Source organism: Acinonyx jubatus, chromosome C2 (assembly GCF_027475565.1).
Source record: "Acinonyx jubatus isolate Ajub_Pintada_27869175 chromosome C2, VMU_Ajub_asm_v1.0, whole genome shotgun sequence".
Taxonomy (NCBI): domain Eukaryota; kingdom Metazoa; phylum Chordata; class Mammalia; order Carnivora; family Felidae; genus Acinonyx; species Acinonyx jubatus.
This window is the reverse complement of record NC_069384.1, coordinates 54,448,015-54,469,805: the sequence shown is the minus strand read 5'-3', so window position 1 is coordinate 54,469,805 and position 21,791 is coordinate 54,448,015. Positions and strand designations below refer to the sequence as shown.

Here is a 21,791-nt window from a genome sequence, read left to right as displayed (position 1 = left end):
AGATGTTGCCATATTGCTTCTAGAACTTGACAAATTTATACTTTCATCAACAGGGTATGGTAATGTGACAAGAAAAGAGCTTTTTAAATGCTTTCTTCTTTTTTTAGCTCTACAGTTTGGGGAGAAGAAACGCAAGAAAGGAGTTTCATTCCAAATGGCTGCATCTCTGCATAAAGTAATTTTTAATTGCATCTATTCATATATTAACTACTTCACAATCCGCATATATTATTATTTATTTGAAATTTCACATCTTCAAATGAGGGCAAAGCATTTGAAGTTAGCCGAGTTGGAAAAGTTGAAGTCTATCTTGATATAAATGGTTTTTCCATGGACACTGTTGGTGCCCCACCTAGGTCCCCTTTATCAGCCCTGCACCCATCTTCCAGCTGATAAGAATGTCAGCTCATAACAACTCACAGGTGCCAGGATTGCCACTGTCAAATGAGAAGCTAAGCTATGTCCTTACTCACCCCTGTAGACTCTGGCCCCTTTCTTGCCTCAAGGTAGGGACTGAGTGTGGTACAATTGGTGCATTTATGCTCAGAGCTCATTCAGGGATCACTTTCGACTTTGAATCCATATCATTGCTTTTTTTCTTCCCCTATCCTACCCTAGTTCTCAAATAAACCCCTCAAACCAGAATCCCCAACTCAGATTCTACTTCCAGAGAATCTGACCTAAGAAGAATTTGCATACCGAAAACTTGAAAAACAGTTTATGTGTTCAGGTCATTTTATTGCCCAGTCATAAATTATTGCTATCAAATTCAAAACAGGTGGATCTGATTCACAACAGAACTGTATCTGTCAGATAAATATTGGCTTGTCATAGGAAAGAAATAATGTATGGTTTGGTAAGCAGGGAAAATGTTGAATTCATTATTTTATTGTTGATATGCATCTTGGCTTTACGATTAAGTTGATGGAGACAGTTGTGAGGTAGATTGGTGTTTTTAGTGATTTGCAAAGTGATTTTGTGTTTGTTATGGTCTCTATTTAAGGAAAACCTAAATAAATTGATGACTAAGCTGAAATCAACAGCACCTCATTTTGTGAGATGCATAAATCCCAATGTGAACAAAATGCCAGGTAAGAACTAGACTTCTTTGTAATCCGTACTGGGGAATACATTTGATTCAAGCTATGTTGAATGTCTTTTTTTAAAAAAATTACTGGTCCCTTTTATATAAGAGTAGATTTCTGATAGAAAAATGAAAGTAAGTTAAAAGTGAGGTCTTCAGAACTTCCTTAAGATTGCTTTTGAATTGAGATTCAAGTGGACATACAGAAGGATTTCACGAATCCGACCCAACTGGGTAACATTAGAATGCTTGATATTAGCGTTGAAATTCCTCCTTGAATTTCACACTAAAACCTGGATGAGCTTCTATGCCATTGTCTATGAGGGCAAAGTATAATAAAAGGAATTAGATAATCACTGGAGGAATTAAGGTAGATATTTAGGCATAAAGGAGATTATTTGATCTGAATTATCTAAATTGACCATAAAGACAGTTCCTAAATCCATTTCTAATTGTTAAGAACTCCCTCCAGTCTTCCTCGCCAATACTAATATCTTCCTTCTCCCTACAGCACCCATCTCTTTAGCTATGTCTTCTGAGGCATGGGCAGTTTTTTTTTTAATGTTTCTTCCCCCACCCCAGTTTTATTGAGATATAATTGACATATAGCACTACAGTATAAATTTAAGGTGTACAGCACAATGATTTGGCTTACATATATTGTGAAATGATTACCAAGTTTAGTTAACATTCGTCACCTCATATAGATATTTTTTTCCTTGTGATAAAAATTCTTAGAATTGATTCTGTTAACTTTACTCTTTTGACACTTAACTTTTCAAATATACCATATAGCAGTGTTAATTGTATTCATCATGTTGTATGTTACATCCCTAGTACTTATTTATCTTATGACTGGAAGTTAGTGCCTTATGACCACCTTCGTCCAATTTCCCCTTCCTCACCCACCCCCTGTTTCTGGCAACCACCCATCTAATCTCTTTTCCTATGAGTTTGGGTTTGTTTGCTTTTAGATTTCACATATAAGTGAGATCACACAGTATTTATATTTCTTTGCCTGACTTATTTCACTTAGTATAATGCCTTCAGTGTCCTTCCATGTTGTTGCATATGGCAGGACTTTCTCCTTTTTTATGGCTGAATAATACTCCATTGTGTATACATGTATATATGTATGTATGCACGCACGCGCACACACACACACACACACACACACCCCTCACCTTCTTTATCCATTCTTTCATCTCTGAACACTTAGGTTGTTTCCGTATCTTGGTAATTGTAGTGGATGCTTTTTGATGAAAGGACAGCAGTAGGTGGGTGGTGGTAAATTATTTGTTTGTGTATTTAATTGCCCAAACAAAGTTTTTACCATTATTAACTACATGGATTGCTTTCCTTAAATAATGGGTTTGAAGATTCTCAGACTTCTTTTTGGAATTACAGGCTCCTATATAACTTGGTCAGAGGCTGTCAGCTCAAAGTTATATGTGTGATACACACTTATAAGTGTGTCAGCTCAAAGTTATATGTGTGATTACAGCAGTAATCACCTTTGGAATATGTAGCCAGCCAGATGCTGCTGATTCTAATTTCTGAGGTTCTGTAGTATCTTGCATTTTTATTAACCTCCTGTAATTAAGACCCTAATCTTGACAGCCTGTGACCTATTTTGGGAAACTGTGATACTAAACAATGATACTGCAGTTTGGGTTTTTGCAACACAAACACTTCATGTTCATTGACTCTGTATGTTTTTGTCTCATTGTTTCTTATCAGCTGGGTTTCTGAATGCATCTAGGGACACTGCTTCCATTTGGCAAGAAATCTAATTAGCTGCCTCTATTTTGGAGCAATTCTGTTACCTATTAGAGTTGTCTCCCATAGAGTCAGCTCTGATTTTAGCAGTTATTTTCTGTTTTTTTTAAGTTATAAGACAAAGTCATAAGAAAAGCTTTGTGATCTAATCAAGACAGTTTTTCATATGTGCTTAAAGAGAATAGTGTGACTGACCTTTTGGGGTCATAGAGGTCCACTTGTTCCCCTTCTTACAGATCATCTGTTTCTATCTATGAAAGGAATTAGAGTACAGGAAGATGAATATATGGCTTAGAGTTTATTTCTGTGACTTTGGACATAAACAGAGAATCATCTGATTTCCATTTACTTTCATAGCCCTTTGTGTTAAGAGGAACACTACTTGGCTTCTTCCTGAAGACTCCTTGGAAGGCTCCTTGGAAGGTTTATCTAAGGCTTCTCTCAGAGATTGCTGCTGCAGCTCTAGTAGGGTTTCATCTGATAAACATGGAAGTGATAGGAAGATGCTTATGCTATAGAATAAAACTTAGGTGCTCTCAAGATAGTGAGGAGAGAATGTAGGCTGGCATGTGCTCAAGTCTTTCGTAAATAGTAAACAATTTTGTGGCTGTGCTCATCTTCTCCTCTCTTTGTATTCCCCCTTCTTGTAATCCCTTTTCCTTCCTACTTGGAGGTGGCAGTTGCCTTTTGTGTTCTTATGCTCCTTTCTGGCTGGTTCTGGCCAGAGAATGGATATAATGCCAGCTATTTACAATTCTAGCAAAAATGTATTCTTTTTTGCCTTCTAGGTGTATTTGCTTATAAAACTTGACAAACTGTGAGTTAAAAGGTTCATTCTGTGTTAAAGGAATTTTGAGTAAATCCTATTTGGAGTAAATCCTATTTGGACACTCTTGCATGAAAGGATGGGTACTGTGAGTGTCCTCAGGCTGGGGAGTGAGTGAATGCCTACTACCTATTTTGTGAAGAGCACAAAATTCAAACATTTTTAAAATCTCAAGATGCAGCAATTAGGACAAAATCTTGAGTAACAATCTTTTTTGGACACAGACTAAGCGCGGCCCTTCTTCTTCAGGTGTATTGGACCCTTACTTGGTTCTGCAGCAGCTGCGTTGTAATGGTGTCTTAGAAGGGATCAGGATATGCTGTGAAGGTTTTCCGAACCAACTGTTGTATGCTGATTTTAAACAAAGGTAAACATATACATCCTAGGACCCAAGGAACCTAAGGCATTCTGCTTTCCTCTCTTTCTGAGTGTTTAGGCATGCATTGTTTGTTTGGTTGATGTCCTCCAGACTACAGATCGATGTGTTGTGGTGGTGGTGAGATATATGACGACAGAGTTCCATTATTACTTCCCCTTAAATCCAACATCCATGTAGCTGTAATATCCTTAAATCTCTATTAACGGATAATAGACCTACATATAGAAGAAATATATACAGAAGAAAGACATGGAGGCTGAATTGAATTTCTGAAATGTTGTATGTACTTAATCGTAGCTGCCTTCCAAGTAGGCTGTTGCTTTACTAGCAAGCCTGTGAAAGAAAGGAAGCCAGCAGGGTGTGTGGCAGGCTGCAGGAGAGGCATTTTTGCTTTCTATTTCCTGAATTCCGAAAGTGTAAATTATAGGTCATCAAGCAAATTTGAGCCAAGTATGGTAGAGTAGAAAGAGTACCTGTCTCAGAATTAAGAGGCATATTTCTAGTTCTCTGCCAGCTCACCATTAGGGTGAAGAAATCTTGGAAGAGACATTTAATGTCTCTGCTTTTCAGTTTTCTTACCTGTACAATAGAGATACTTAAGCCTGGCTCTTTCTCTCCCTTTGACTCTCAATCTCTCCTTCTGTCTGTAACTGAGCAGAGAATCAAATGATGTTGCTCTAAAGTACTATAAAAATACACACTATTATGCCAAAGTAAGGTTTTATTGCTTGTATCCTCATTATTTTTTCCAAGAGTTTTGCAAAAATTGAACATATTGATAGGAGAGGTACAAGTCTGTACCTTCTTTACCTCACTTGTCCAAATTATTCTTCGTTTGAATCATATGACCTCTCTGATCCCAGGACTTATTCTTTATCTATTTTAAATTAGGTACTGCATCCTGAACCCCAGGGCCTTTCCAAAGAGTAGGTTTGTGAGCAGCAGAAAAGCCGCTGAAGAATTACTTGGCTCATTGGAGATAGACCATATCCAGTATCGCTTTGGAATCACTAAGGTAACAGAAAACTAGGAAGAATGCATTTGGAGAAGAGTGGGAGGAAAGAGTGTGTATCTTAAAATAAAATACCCATGAAAGTGCAATGATAAGGCATTCTACAGTTCTTGTGACCGCAAATAACACAAATAGAGCTTGGTTGAAAGTGGAAACTTCAACGCTATTTGGGAGAAAACTCAATGTTTCTTAAACCTCAGTCTTGAGTACATTTGCATTTTTATAATTATTCATTTAAGTAAGTTTGGGCCAAGATATAAAATATTGAATTAACCTTGCTGTGCTAGAAAATGTGCATCGACATCAGAGCTAGAAGAAGGTAAATCAGCTTATTGGAATGAACTGCTTGTATGTGTGTGAATTGGTTTATTCACGAGTACTCTTTTAGGAAATTAATTCTAGGAGACTACATGAGTAATTAAAAATGTTTAAGTCCCTGGGTGGTTCAGTCAGCTAAGCGTTTGACTCTTGATTTCGGCTCAGGTCTTGGTCTCAGGATTGTGAGATGGAGCCCCACGCTGGGCTCTGTGCTGAGTGTGGAGCCTGCTTAAGAATCTCCCTCTCCCTCTCTCTCTCTCTACCCCTCCACAACTCACTTTCTCTCCCTCTCTAAAAAAATAAAATAAAATAATGTTAAGATCAACCCCACTATCTAAAAAAAATTAATCCAAAATTAAGTCCCTTAAATGTAGTTTGCTAAATTCTGTCTCATGTTAGATGATTTTGGAATAATCCACATATTATGGGAAACTTCTAATAGATTTGGTTTTAGTTGATGGTCAACATCAAGTTGTTCCTAATGACATCCATAGAAGGACCAAATTGTTAGAAGGAGAATTGGAAGGTCTAGGGTAAAGAGCTCACAGAAAAAGAACTCCATTAGGACATGATTATAAAATGTTAGTCGACTCCCATCTTTTGAGTTCTTGAGAGTCTGTTTCTGGTGTTCGTTGTTTCTGCTGATTTCTACTACTGGCCTCTTGCTTCCTTGTGTGCTTAGTTATTTTTGCTGTATACTACTCATCTGGACTAGGACTAGCATGAGTAAAAAGAGCCTCCTAAAGCACAAAATTTGAGAAGCACTCACTATTAAGGTTATGTAAGTACTGACTTATACAACCTTAAAAGTGAGAGCTTCCTTAAAATTGTGCCTGACACCTCACTCACCTCATCTTGGCCATTACTAATAATTCTTGAAAAAGTGTATGTGGACTCATTAATATCGAAGACAAAGTGAATTCTCTGGAGCAGATATCAAAAACTTTGGTGTAAGGTCCATCTACATGGACCATTTTTTATATGTTAAAATGGTTTGAGCAATCCCTATCAAAATAACACCAGCATTCTTGACAGAGCTAGAACAAACAATCCTAAAATTTGTATGGAACCAGAAAAGACCCTGAATAGCCAAAGTAATCTTGAAAAAGAAAACCAAAGCTGGAGGCATCACAATTCCAGACTTCAAGCTGTATTACAAAGCTGTAATCATCAAGACAGTATGGTACTGACACAAAAACAGACACTCAGATCAATGGAACAGAACAGAGAACCCAGAAATGGACCCACAAACATACGGCCAGCTAATCTTTGACAAAGCAGGAAAGTAAAATATCCAATGGAATAAAGACAGTCTCTTCAGCAAATGGTGCTGGGAAAACTGGACAACAACATGCAGAAAAATGAACCTGGATCATTTTCTTACACCATACACAAAAATAAACTCAAAAAGGATGAAAGACCTAAATGTAAAACAGGAATCCATCAAAATCCTCGAGGAGAAAGCAGGCAAAAACCTCTTTGATCTCGGCTGCAGCAACTTCTTACTCAACACATCTCTGGAGGCAAAGGAAACAAAAGCAAAAATGAACTGTTGGGATCTCATCAAAATAAAAAGCTTCTGCACAGTGAATAAAACAATCAGCAAAACTAAAAGGCAACCAACAGAATGGGAGAACATATTTGCAAATGACATATCAGATAAAGGGTTAGCAAACAAAATCTATAAAGAACTTATCAAACTCAACACCCAAAAAAACAAATAATCCAATGAAGAAATAGGCAAAAGACCTGAATAGACACTTCTCCAAAGAAGACATCCAGATGGCCAACTGACCCATGAAAAAATGCTCAACATCACTCATCATCAGGGAAATACAAACCAAAACCACAATGAGATACCACCTGACACCTGTCAGAATGGCTAACATTAACAACTCAGGCAACAACCGATGTTGGCAAGCATGTGGAGAAAGAGGATCTCTTTTGCACTGCTGATGGGAATGCAAACTGGTGCAGCCACTCTGGAAAACAGTATGGAGGTTCCTCCAAAAATTAAAAATAGAACTACCCTATGACCAGCAATTGCACTACCAGGTATTTATCCAAGGGATACAGGTGTGCTGTTTTGAAGGGGCACATGCACCCCAATGTTTACAGCAGTGCTATTGACAATAGCCAAAGTATGGAAAGAGCCCAAATGGGATACAATGGAATATTACCTGGCAATCAAAAAGAATGAAATCTTGCTGTTTGCGACTATGTAGATGGAACTGGAAGGTATTATGCTAAGTGAAATTAGTCAGAGAAAGACAAATATCACATGACTTCACTCATATGAAGAATTTAAGATACAAACAGAGGAACAGAAAGGAAGGGAGGCAAAAACAATATAAAAACAAGGAGGGTGATAAAACATAAAAGACTCTTAAAAGAGAGCAAACAGAAGGTTGCTGAAGGGGTTGTGGGGGGGGGATGGGCTAAATGGGTAAGGGGCATTAAGGAATCTATCCTGAAGTCATTGTTGCACTGCATTGTATGCTAACTAACTTGGATGTAAATTAAAAAATAAAAATAATAAATTAATTAAAAATGGTTTGACATTTTTAAATGGTTGTTTTTTAAAAAGAAGGGGGCAGAGTAAGAGGTGAGGAAGGAAGGAAGAAGAGGAGGAGGAGGAGATGAAGAAGATTCTTTAGATCTATGAAAATTCTATGTGATCTATAAAGTCCAAAATATTTTCTATCTGGCCTTTTACAGAAAAGTTTCCAGACCCCTGCCTGGCACTTCTGAACACTGCCTGGCTGAGTCTAACTTAAAACTTAAACCAGGTTCCCTTGACAACCTACACATTATTAACAGATAAGGAGAATAGTCTATGTTCTTTTTACTTTAAGTTTGTTTATTTATTTTTGAGAGACAGTGAATTAGAGAGGGGCAGAGAGAGAGAGAGAGAGAGAGAGAGAGAGAGAGAGAGAGAGAGAATCCCAAGCAGGCTCTGCACTGCAGAGCCTGATGGGGCTCAAACCCATGAAGTTGTGAGATCATGACCTGAGCCGAAGCTGAGAGTCAGATGTTTAACTGATTGAGCCACCCAGGCACCCCAAGAATAGTCCATATTCTTAAGGAACCAAAATAACCACAAGATTAAATAAAATATTTTTTGCAAACTTTGAATTTATAAAATCAAACTTTCTAGAATGTGCATTTTACCCACTGAGTAAAACTTGACAAGAAATACAACTAATCAATGAGTATATTAGTTTACACAGTCATTCATTAGACATTTAATAAATACCCATTGTGAGTGGAAATAATATCTGACTTATTTCTTTTAGGTGTTTTTAAAAGCTGGTTTTCTGGAACAACTGGAAGCAATGAGAGATGAGAGACTTTCTAAAGTCTTCACAATGTTCCAAGCCAAAGTACGCGGCAAACTGATGCGAATCAAGTACCAGAGGATTCTGGAAGAGAGGTATGATATCACTACCCTTCACCCCCACTGCTAGAGTAGTGGTGTACCTAAATCAATGTGACCTTATCTCATTGTCTTATAATAGGTCAAGGTAAAGAACTGCAACCTCTGCTTATGTGGGGACATCACTTAAAAATTTTAAATCATGGAACACCAAACAGAGCACAAAGGGCTTTTATTGCCTTATCCAACCAAGTATAAACATAATTCAGGTATTTCTTGTATTGTTTCCAGCCTTCCCTTTGGAGGGATTCTTTATAGTCAAGGAAGTCTGGATCTCTGAGGATGGTGTGACTTGCATTTCGTAATAGAAGCAGACCTGGAAAAGTTTGCATGCCTCCCACAGTCAACTCTCAGGAAGTTTGCTGCAGAGTGGGGAGGTGTCCTGACCCCTTTCCAACCTCCCCTGGGTCAGAAACTATGGCTGTTGGTGATATGTAATCCTAACTCTGTTACTTCATTTCAAGCAGCCTCACTAGGGACATTTATCACATTTGGACACTAAGGTATAGGTTTTGTCTAATAGAACCATGGAAAGCAAGCTTGTAAAATCTCCAAACAAAGGGATTCTGAAAAACAGATTCTGCAATTGTTGCATTTATTTTTTCCATGGTGTAGTTTACCTTCTGAAGACAGGTCCACAGGTCTTGGTATAACTTGTTTAATTGTCAGTGTATTAATTCCTTCTGTTTTTCCTAAGAAGAAAAATATCATTACATGGTGATACCAAAGATATTAGAGAGACCTCTCCTCAGAGTCTTTTGTGACTCAGTGCTTGGTATGGTATGGGAGTTTGGGGATTAGAAGACATGGCTTCTAGGAGTAGTTTTGTGAACATGGGTAAAACTCTTAATTTCTATATAGTTTACTTCCTTCATCTATAAAATGAGGTCTTTACTATTCATTCCTTCTAAATCATTGGATGGCTTTTAAAAAATTATTATAAAATGTTTCAAATACACAAAAAATACAGAAAATATTCTAATGCATACTCATGGAGCTTATCATCAAAGTATTTCAATTCCTAACATTTCATCTATAATTGCTCACAATTAAAATATTTACAAAATTAAAACCCCTTGTGTATTTCTCCCTTGATCGAGGTCCTATACCTAGTTTCCCAGATCCTGAATTTGTTTTATCATTCCATGTTTCATTAATGTTTAATATATAAAATATATAAAGGTATGTTTTCATATCTTTAACCTATTTTTCTATAGTTGCTCAAAACATTAAAAAAAATAAATTAACAGATACAGTTGAAACCCCTTGTGGATTTCTGCCTTGATCCAAATCCTACGGGGATATATAGATATCCTTAAAAAATTATGATTTTACATGTTTTCAGTATTCACATAAATAATATTCCATATATTATCCTTAAATTTGTTCTTTATATTCAGAACTATTTTTGAAACTTTATTTATTTATTTATGAGAGTGTGCACAAGCATGAGCAGGGGTGGGCCAAGAAAGAGGGAGAGAGAGAGAATCAAGCAGGCTCCATGCCCACCAGAGCATAACTCAGGGCTCAATCTCAGGACCATGAGATCTGACCTGAGTCGAAACCAAGATTCAGACACTTAACCAACTGAGCGAGTCACCCAGGCACCCCTGAAATTTATTAATATTTATAAATCTAGTGCTAGACTATGGAGTTTAAATGCTCTATAGTATTCCATTGTACAAATATATCATGATTTATTTATCCATTTTCTAGCCCAAGTAAATTTAACTCATTTATAATTTTTGCTATTAGGAACTGCTCTGTAGTGTCGTTTTTATAAATATCTGCTCCTGCATGTATGCAAGAGTTTCTTGAGTGCAGTATTACTCAAAATGCTGGTTCATGCAGTGAGAGTTTGTTGATAGCAGCTGGTGAAGTTCACACTTTGAATAGCTTTCTCTAGGGTATGAATTATTAGACTTTAGCTTACACACAACTCCATCTTCATGAGATATTGTCAAAATGCTTTCCAATTTACTCTTCACCAGAAGTGTATGAAAGTCTCATTGCTCTGTATTTCTACTAACTTGCAGTATTTTGGACTTCAAAACTTTTACCAATCTTTGTCATATTTCTTGCTTTGGGGAAAGCTATCATTTCCCTTTTAAGATGATGTTTACTGTAGATTTTTTCTTTTTGTAGGTATGATATATTGTGTGGAGGACATTCATTCCATCCTATTTCATTAAGTGATTTCAACAGTAAAATGGTTAAATTTTTTCTGTATCTAATGAAATAATCCCATGGTTTTTTTGTCCATTAACCTATAAGTGTATTAAATTATATTAATAGATTTTTTAAATGTTAAAAGGACTTTATTTTTGAAATACCTTTTTCATATATTGATGGGTTTGGTTGTAGTATAATCATAAAGATTTTTGCAACAATGTTCATGAATAAGTTTGGTCTGTAATTTTATTTTCTCCTCTGTGTTATCTGACTTTGGATCAAGATTACCTTAACCGTGTAAAACAAGTAGAGAATGTTTCCTCTTTGTAAAACATGAAACAATTTATTTTGATTGTCTATTCCCTGAATGGTTGGTAAAATTGCCTATAAAGCCATGTAGATCTGGTGATGGGGTTTTTTTTGATATATTTTTATAATTTTGATTCCATTTATTTAACAACATAGGTCATTGAGATTTTCTATCTTCTTGAGTCAGTTTAGATGAGTTTCTTTAAAAAAAAAAAGTACATTTCAGAGTGCCTGGGTGGTTTGTTGGTTAAGTGTTCAACTCTTGGTTTTGACTCATGTCGTGATCTCACTGTTCCATAAGTTCGAGCCCTCCATTGGGCTCCACGCTGACAGCATGGAGACTGCTTGGTATTGTCTCCCTCTCTCTCTTCCCCTTCCCCTGCTCTCTCTCTCTCTTTCAAAATAAATGAAAATAAACTTAAAAAAAATTCCCAGAGTAGAATTTTTTCTTCATCCTGAGCCCATAGCAAATCAGATGTATTTCTCTTTGACATCACTTTGTGCCAGTGGTGAATTTTTAAATTTTTCTTTTCATTAAGGGTGACATTCGTTGAAAGTCTCAGCCTGTCTCTTTATCCATATGGGTATAAAAACATAAATCCCTACAATATCAAAACTGGATCCCTCATTCCATGAAGATGGCCAAGGTATACACACATTCACTTTTTGTTAAGGTTTTTTTGATCCCTCTTTCTTTCTTTCCTCCTTTAGGCTCAGTACTCATTGAAAGGATGTAATGGGAGTATTTGGGGGACACCTAGCCCACAATATTGCTAGCCCCAGAAGTCCTCATAAGGCTTTTGCCAGAATCAAATGAGAACCCAGATGTAGAAGTGCTTTGAAGACTAATGAGAATTTTTAATGACTCCTAAAAAGATATGCTTCTTAAGGATCTTAATTGGGAAAATAACTCTCATATAGCCTGGGTTGACTTGCTTTTATTCTTTCTCTTTTGATTTAGGGATGCACTTCTTTTGATCCAGTGGAACATAAGAGTGTTCATGGCTGTGAAGAACTGGCCCTGGATGAGGCTCTTCTTCAAGATCAAGCCTCTTGTTAAATCTGCTGGAATGGGAAAGGAGATAGCTGCTCTGAAGGAAGAGCATGTGCAACTGCAAAAAGCCTTGGAGAAATCAGAATCTGAGAGGGAAGAATTGAAAGCAGAACAAGTCTGCTTCATCAGGGAAAAGAATGACCTGCTTCTTCAGCTGCAAGCTGTGAGTGGCCCCACCATTTGTTCTTCAAATCAAGTTTTTAATTAGAGTCTCTTGTTTTGCAGGCAGTGTTCACTTGAGAAAAATGAAGCATGTGCTTTTCAGATACTATAGCATTTCACCAAACACAATGGAAATACTTAAAGAGACACCCTGTTTCATAGTGAAATGATTTCATTGGCAGGATGTCTTTGAAAAGGGGACAAACTATTAGATGGGTTTTAACTACATTAAAGCACCATAATCTATCACAGGAGCCAGGAAGCTCTGGGTCTTAATTTAAGTTTTGTATGAGGTCCATACAAATCAAATTTGCTCCATTAGCAAATCAAAAGACAGGATTTAGTAGATCCCAAGAAAAGCTTTACTGAGATCTTCAGGATTATTGCAGTATGTTTCTAATCGGTTTTCCTGATTTTGGTCTCTTTACTTCCCCTTCCCCAGTCTAAATCAACTTTACTCATCAGTCCAATTCTTAAAAACATCAGCTCTCGACATTGGCTTTGCATCAAACTTATTGGTGGAGCATTAAAAAAATAAAAAGAAAGATGCCTAGACCCCACTCTCAGATATTTTGATTAAGCAGGCCCTGCATGAGTCCAAATAATCTATATGGGTGATTCTGATATCCAGTTAGGATTGAGAACCGTAGCTCTGTCTTAAACAAACAATATGTTGCTTTTCTGATGAATAAGCTTCGGATCCTGCAAGATGTGTGTTGTAGACTCCAGACTCCTTTGAGCCTACATCTCCAATCTGATGCCAGTGTGCCCTTACTCGCTGCCTTTCACATTCCTCTTCTCTGGCCACTGGGACTGCTGTTTTCCTCAAACATACCAAAGGCAGGGATGAGATTTTATCCACCTTTATTATATTTTCCACCCCACTTAGCACAGTGCTAAGTTAAAAGATACCAGGTTCCACTACAATTATATACAATTTATAATACAATTCGTACAATACAATTACAAAACTTTTTTTCCTGCTTTTTTTAACTTAAGTGGAAAGTAGGGAAAATTTAGTAATTTTAGACAGACCCAAGTTATTCTTTTATTTTGGGGCTATGCTATTCATCAGTGTTCCAATAGGCCATATTTTACATAAGAATTTCACCCAGACCTATATTTTTGATACATATTTAACATAGCAGTAGTTCCAGAACCTTAGTGCATTCCAGCCTCACCTGGGATGCTTGTTTGAAATACAAATTCCTGGGCCCCACTCCAAACCTACTTTAAATTCATACTGTGAAAATTACAGTTTGTAAGATCATGTTTTGTGTGGCTCAGGGGAGAGGCAGCTTTGGATGAGATCTGGCCTTCCAGTCTTCATCATTCTTCCTATGAACAGAGAGCATGGCCAGTGCTACCTAGGCTGGTACGGAAGATAGAAATGGACCCCACTCATGCAGGGGGTGGTAGGTAAAAGCCTCAGATACATGATAAAGGATCAGTGTGGGGAGCATGGGAAACACATTCAAGCCAGTTCCTGGGAAAACCCAGGAAGGCTAAGATGAGTTCAAATTGTAACTGAGATTTTAAGAGTTGACAGAGCTATGAAATATGTTATTATTCACTTTTAAGGGACACAGCTGAACACAGTAGGGATCAAAGAAAGAAAGATTCTTATAAAATCATTTACTTTCTCAAAATACCAGCAGAAGTGAGTGAACCCATTCCAATCAACATCCTGAATATGTGAGAGAAGAACTGCCATCAGGGAGAGGATGTTCCTACTGTTAGCCTGACATACCATTGCTCAGTCGGCCTCCAAATCCTGCCGTCATGTTTAATGAAGGGATCAATGATGGTCGATTGGACTGTCTTCTTCATTCAGTGATGATGACAGATCCAGTACACATACCGAATGGAATAGAGTGAATAGCTTTCTGCTTGTCGACCTGGTATGAACTAAGATCAAATGTTCCCATTATTTCCCAAACATTGGAAGCTTCTCTGATCTGCATGGACTCTTCCTGCTTTGACATTTTTGTTTTGTTTTTAATTTGTCCCTTCTCTTTGCTCCTCAGTGATGTTGGAGATTTACTATTCTATGCCTTCCCCATCTGTGCCTCTTTGGGCACCATTTGTTGGGCAGATGGCCATTCTCTCACCAAAAGTTAGCCAGAAACCAATGGTCTAGAATTTTGTCTTTTTTTCTTGATCTGAGTTAATGAAACAACTTATGCAAGGCAAATGGATGGTTAATAAGTTGTCCAAAGTGGTGTATTGTATAGGATGAATGAGGTCTAGAGATGGAAGACAGAGATGTATGTGAAGTTATGTTGCAATGACACCATGGCAATTAAGAACTTGCTCCCAAAGAAAAGGTTTTATTTTGCCTCAAACAGAGACAAATTAGGGAGGTTAAAAGTTATAAAACAAGTTTTGTAGCAAAAAGACAATTGACCCCTTCATTTTTTTTTTCTTGACCCATAACACAGGAAGAATGGGTCACTCCATGAGAATTGGAGACAACACATTTGAAAGAACAAAAGGAATTACACTTGCTATGTATGACTTTTAGAATTTACTCTGGTAGAACATTGAGGAAAAGATTTTCACTGGAAGCAATTGTGAAATCTAGTTAGTGACTTGGAAATAAAATTTATGAATTCTAAATTCAGCCTATAAATAAAAAATACACAACTACTTGTTAGAGGATACCTATATGTATTAAACAAGTGCATCAGGGCACTTATAATAATGTAAATCTTCTAGTGTCTGAGGGAACACTGCTTTCTTAAAAGACTGTATTCTGAGCAGGTATCAACCTCAAACTCTATGCCCATGTGGATGCTTCCAGAAGCTGTGATTTAAGCAGTACACCACTGATTTTTGGAGGCATGTTATCTCCTTTAGGCCACCAGGATTCTATTAAGTGCTTTAGAAGAGGTAATCTAATCTACTGAATGGCCCGAAAGATCAAAAGCACCTCCAAGCACCAGCAACTCCTCCACTTCTCAACAATAGGATCAGGGAACTGGGAATATTATTTCACCTGCTGAGGAAAGGCGGGTGAAAGTGCTGGTCACAGGGCAGGCAATTATCTCTTTGCTATGCGTTAAGCAGCATTTTCGCCTAGCTGATAAATTATTTCCAGCTGTTGGCAACAATTTTCTCCTCATCATGGCAGGAGCAAGAGACCCTGGCAAATGTTGAAGAGCAGTGCGAGTCGCTGATTAAATCCAAGATCCAGCTGGAGGCCAGAGTCAAGGTGCTGTCGGTGCGGGTGGAGGAAGAAGAGGCGATAAATTCCGAGCTGACTGCCAGGGGGCGGAAGCTCGAAGATGAATGTTCCGAGTTGAAGAAAGAAATCGATGACCTGGAAACACTATTGGCGAAGTCACAGAAGGAGAAGCGTGCTACAGAGCACAAGGTACTTTTTCTATAATGTTAGGGAGGCCTGGATGCCCCAATCCTACTCCCTGTCGGGTTCCGGCACCAGACTTGCTCGGCTCAAATTAATTAACACGATGGCCTCCAACTTTGCAGCAGTGGGAGTCAGACTGGCATAAAATGAAGTATCTGATGAACTGTACTGTCCCCATTCAAATTTCCAATTCACACTTATGGAGCCCCACTTAATTTTCCAAATGATACATTTTCACTTGTTTCAATCTTATTACATCTGAAATCTAATAGAGCAGAAGGGTTTCATTGGGCCTCTAAGTATCCTTTTTGGGGAAGAGAGCTAACATGATACCGTTAACTGAAAGGTGACTCAGGGGTATGTCTGAACCCCTAGCTCTGCCATTAATTTAAGCTTTGACCTTGAAGATGTCACTTTAATTCCAGTTAAAGACTTTGACGTGCTGTCCGCTTCAGTTGAGGGTTTTAACTTGTGCATCTGTGTATGGATTGAAACTAGCTGAGGACTCTGTACCAAACCTCTGATAAACAACTGGTCTCTAAAATGACACTGTAATTTTGGCAGATGATTAAATAGCAACTCTTGTGCCATTGGTTCCCTTTCATAAAAAGCACGTGGGCCTGATACAGCCAGCTTCCATTTTTATGTATTTCAACAGCTGGAATGCTTCTTTCATTGCCACTGTCAGGATGTGAGACACCACAAGATTCCTACGTGCCCCATGAATACTCACAAAACTACCTTTAGTGGTATTCTTGTTATATAATAATATGACACTCTAAAAATGGCATCAAATGAGCTATCCTGATAATATCTGATTAACCTGAATACCTCATTCCCTGTGTGTGTGTGTGTGTGTGTGTGTGTGTGTGTGTGTGTAAGAAAAAGTGAATTTAGAGTTTTTAACAGTATATTGGGAATTTGGTTCTTTATGACATTGGATACCTCCTGAGACTATACTAGAAAAGAGAGAAGATGGCCGTTAGCATTATGTCCACCTTCCCAGTGGAAACTCTAATGCTGCTATCATTGTTGTCTTCCCATAGGTCAAGAATCTGACTGAGGAAGTCGAGTCTCTAAGTGAGGATATCGGCAAACTTAACAGAGCGGCCAAGGTCATGCAGGAGACCTATCAGCAGACCCTGGATGACCTACGCACAGAGGAGGAAAAACTCAGCAGCCTGAGCAAAGCCAAGGTGAAGGTGGAACAGCAAGTAGATGAGGTAGGTAGTGTACTATCTAGCTAGTTTGCTCCCCACATGCATACAAACCTCTGAGTTTTACTCAATTTACTTGACAGTTTCGGAAAAACTTTGTGGCATGGCTTGTTTCCTTAATATTTGGAAACAGAGGTTTAGTTTTTCTTAATGTACACTGAACCACTACAGTAGAAGAGAAGCCCCAGCATGTAATCTGTCAGTTTTTAAATGCAACCTTCATACAACCCTGGGCAGTGGGAGAGCACTGAGATGAATTATAAAAGGTTATCCCTGTAAGTGACTGAGTTTTCCTCATAGCTCCCACGGAAACTGGTGTTTTGCCCGACGATATGCTGGTTCTCTGTTTGACATGAGGTTGAAAGATTAGTTTCAAGGCCCTGTTGTGTCTCCAGTGGTGTGCTGAGGTTTATTTATAATTGAAAGATATGTAAATCACAAGCTGTGTGCTACCTACACTTTGGTAAAATACTTGTGAGATTCTAAAGATGGTGTCTGTGTTCTGCCTCCAAACACCCTGTGAGATGAAGATATTTCAAACCACTCTTAATGGTTGCCTCACCATTCCTCCTACCCCCTGCCCCCTGCCCCACTGACATAGCATATGCATTCATTCTCTTATTTGTCCCAAAAGCTTAGCCTTTATAAAATTGCTGACAAGGGTGGTCTGGTTTTATTTGCATTATTTGCTTCTTTTTCCTCATGCTTTTCTATCAATTTCCTCTATTACCTGTTCGTTCTTTCAATTCTCTTCCCATTTCCACTGCTGGTGTGTCTCACAAAGCCTCAGTATAAGGGTTTATTGTGTGTGCGTGCGCTCTCTCGCTCATACACATGCACACAATTACTTGTTTTCTCCTGGAGTTTATCTACTTTCAGGTTTTTACATACTCCTTCCAGAAATTCTCCCACCTCCTCCCATTTGAACTTCGTATATTTTGCTGGTTACAGGAAATAGCTTCTACTGCTGAAAAGTAATCATATCAATGATCAAATAGACATAGTGTAATTGTTATCTAGCCTCCTGCTAAACCAACCTTGGTATTGTTGACAACACTAATCCAGACAAAACTGGAATGTTCTGACCACCTTGGTGGGAAACGAGAATATGACATAATGTTATGGACTAGAAGAGGGTACCGAGGTGGTAAAGAAGGTATAGAAATCATGTCATGTGAGATGTGTTTGAAAGGGTCTGTGATACTGAGTTGGGAGACTCAGGAGAGCTGCCTAACATTCATAGATGATCGTGTGGAGACATATTTGCTTGGTGCTGCTCCAGGGAGCAGAGTTTAGACTCATGAGAAGAATTTACTGAGAACATTTTTGGCTTCTTATGAAGAAGCACTCCTGAGTAAATGGACTTACCCACCCATGAAATGAGCTGCTGTGTGAAGAAGTGGGCTTCCCATCAGTGGGAAACAATCAAACAAGGCCTCACTGGTTATTTATTATTGGTTCCTTCCTTAAGACCCAGCCTCATATTCTTTAATCTCTAAAGTTTTCTTTCATCACTGTAATTTCTAGATTTTTTGTTGTCCTAGCGATGCATGCAATATATATTTTTAAATATCTACATAACTGGGCATCATTTACATAATCTGTGCATGTATTTTTCTTTTTTTCCAGAAGGTAAGTGTTAGTGAACACATCTAGTGAAGTGTAAACTTTACGTATTTATTTGGCTAAATAATTACTCCTTTTGTCAGCTTGAGGGTGCCCTTGAGCAGGAGAGGAAAGCGAGAATGAACTGTGAAAGGGAAAAGAGCAAACTAGAGGGCGATCTGAAGCTGAACCTCATGAGTGTGGAGCACCTGGAGAGCGGCCAGCTGCAGCTGACAGAAAAGCTGAGGAAGTAAGTCACCTCGCTGTGGACGCGAGATTCGGGGAGACCTTATATTGGAAGGAATAGCTTTCTCATGGCACTTATCCTCATGACTCCAGGGCCAGATGTCTCAACACCTGACTGGGAAGATAACAAGCCTAGGAAATGAATTTTTTTTTTTGCTGGACTTTATTATATGGTTGTAAAAAGAGAGTAAATGCATAATCTAGAAGAATATGACTGAGGAAGCATCTGACTAGCAGATTGGAAAGAAAGGTGTAAAACCTATGACTTGTGAATTATTGAAATTTGAGGCTACAAGTCCAAAAATAAAAATGGCTCCCTTCTTTTACTCATGATGAGACCAATGGCATAAAAAGTAAAACAAACAAACAAAAAAAACTAAACTAAACCAAAAACCCCAAACCCTTTAATATGAAGTTCAATATAGCCATTGATCTCTTTGAAAAAAGTTTGCCAGATATAACTTCATTAATATGTATATAGCTTTTCTATCAAGTAATTTACAATCTAAATATTAAACCTTAAAATCGAAAGCAAAACATAACAATCAAAATTAGCAAGACTTTCAGCTCAAATGAACTCAAGGTGGCTTCTCAGTTTAGTTTTACTGCTTAGTGAAATGGACTTTCTCATCTTGTCTCTTGTCATCCCCTGCTGAGCTAGACTTTCTTCTCACCATTAGGGATTTTCAAGTTATTGCGAAAAGATAAAATAGAGAGAAACAGTGAGGCCCAAGAGTGAGGTAAGGCCAGGGTAAAGCTGGGAACAGGTCCATCACTGGAGCCACAGGAAAGAACACAGTCAAGTAAGCATCACTGAGCTTCTGGTTTTTCTGTTTGTCTACAAGAGTTGCCATGACACATGCTCATGTTCAGGTTTTGTTCATATTCTGATGAGTTACTGAACTTGATAGGTGTTTGGAAAAGAAGTAATCCTATAAATGTATGGAACATTGAAATGATGATAGAGGTCTCTTAGCATTCCATTTTAAGATCATGTTTCAGCTCAGCAAAGTGAAAATGATGTTCCATGTCCTTGTAGGCCACAGGTCAAAGAGCTCTGGCATTTTAGAAATCCATGTTTTTGGAAAGATATAACATTAACTGTGAAACTTTTTCTCTAAATGGACCTATGTATATATAGAAACATAATATGTGATAAAGGTGGCATTTCAAATTAGTGATGACTAGAGTACTTAATAAACGGTGCTGAGAATATTAGCTATTCATTTTCTGAGATGAAAGTTAACACACTACTCATACACACAAAATCCAGTTGCATTAAAGAATTAAAGGTAGGGGCGCCTGGGTGGCGCAGTCGGTTAAGCGTCCGACTTCAGCCAGGTCACGATCTCGCGGTCCCTGAGTTCGAGCCCCGCGTCAGGCTCTGAGCTGATGGCTCAGAGCCTGGAGCCTGTTTCCGAGTCTGTGTCTCCCTCTCTCTCTGCCCCTCCCCCGTTCATGCTCTGTCTTTCTCTGTCCCAAAAATAAACAAACGTTGAAAAAAAAAATTAAAAAAAAAAAAAGAATTAAAGGTAAAGACAAGGCTATAAAACGGTTAGAAGATTCAGCATTATTCACAGTAGCTAAGATATGGAAACAACCCAAACGCCCATTGATGGATAAATGGATAAAGAAAATATGGTGTTTACACACAATGAAATTTTATTCAGCCTTTTATTTTATTTTATTTATATTATTTTATTTTTGAGAGAGAGAGAGTACATGAAGGAGGGGCAGAGAGAGAGGGGGAGAAAGGATCCCAAGCAGATTCAGCACTGTCAGCATGGAGCCCAGTGTGGGCTCAATCTCAGAACTATGATATCATGGCCTGAGACAAAATAAAGACCTGGAAGCTCACCTGATAGAGCCACCCAGGCACCCCTCTTATTTAGCCTTTAAAAACAAGGTAATCCTGCCATATGTGACACCATAGATGAATCTGGGAGATACGATACTGAGTGAAATAAAGTGGTCATAGAAGAAAAGTACTTCATGAATCCATTTATGTGAGGCATCTAAAATAGTCAAACTTACAGAAACAGAGTAGAATGGTAGTTGCTTAGGGCTGGAGGGAGTGGAAAATAGGGAGTTGTTATTCAATGGGTATAAAGTTTCAGTTATGAAAGATGACTGAGTTCTAAAAATCTGCTATACAACCTTGTCCCTATAGTTAACATTACTGTATTATGCACTTACATATTTGTTAAGAGGGTACATCTCATGTTAAATGTTCTTACCACGATAAAAACAATACAAATCTTTGCAAGAAAATTTAGGTAATAAATCTTAGAAAATTGGCAGGTTAGGGGCAACCTGGGTGGCTCAGTCGGTTAAGTGTCCGACTTCAGCTCAGGTCATGATCTCACGGTTTGTGAGTTCGAGCCCTGCGACGGGCTCTGTGCTGACAGCTCAGAGCCTGGAGCCTGCTTCAGATTCTGTGTCTCCCTCTCCCTCTGCCCCTCCCCTGCTCACTCTCTGACTCTCTCTGTCTTTCAATAGTAAATAAACGTTAAAAAAAAAAAAGAAAATTGGCAGGTTAAATTTTCTTGAATAAGTGACAAAAGCCAAAGACAGAAAAAGAATATCTTGATACTTAACGATATCACATTTCTAAGCATTTATGTGGCAAAAGCCAACATAAGTAAAATTGGAACAAGTTATAAGGTGTGAGAAATATTTTCAGGAGATACCAGAAAATAAGAATACTAAAAGAAAATCTATAATTCATTAATTATATGAACAATCTAGTAGACAAATGATCAAAGGATACCACCAGGTAGTTCGTTTGGTTTATTGGCCATTTTTAAATGACAAGAGGCTGC

At 38.1% G+C, this 21,791-nt stretch overlaps 1 protein-coding gene across 1 annotated transcript in view; it reads left to right on the top strand.

The window, feature by feature from the left end:
* Nucleotides 1–21,791, top strand: part of MYH15 (myosin heavy chain 15) — a 147,284-nt gene that overhangs the window by 55,410 nt on the left and 70,083 nt on the right. The window contains exons 17-25 of the mRNA XM_053220806.1: nt 108–175; nt 1,004–1,091; nt 3,939–4,056; nt 4,960–5,083; nt 8,695–8,831; nt 12,277–12,532; nt 15,665–15,907; nt 16,948–17,124; nt 18,828–18,973. Of these exons, the coding sequence (XP_053076781.1) occupies nt 108–175; nt 1,004–1,091; nt 3,939–4,056; nt 4,960–5,083; nt 8,695–8,831; nt 12,277–12,532; nt 15,665–15,907; nt 16,948–17,124; nt 18,828–18,973 (1,357 nt within the window). The remainder of the gene's footprint in view (nt 1–107; nt 176–1,003; nt 1,092–3,938; nt 4,057–4,959; nt 5,084–8,694; nt 8,832–12,276; nt 12,533–15,664; nt 15,908–16,947; nt 17,125–18,827; nt 18,974–21,791) is intronic.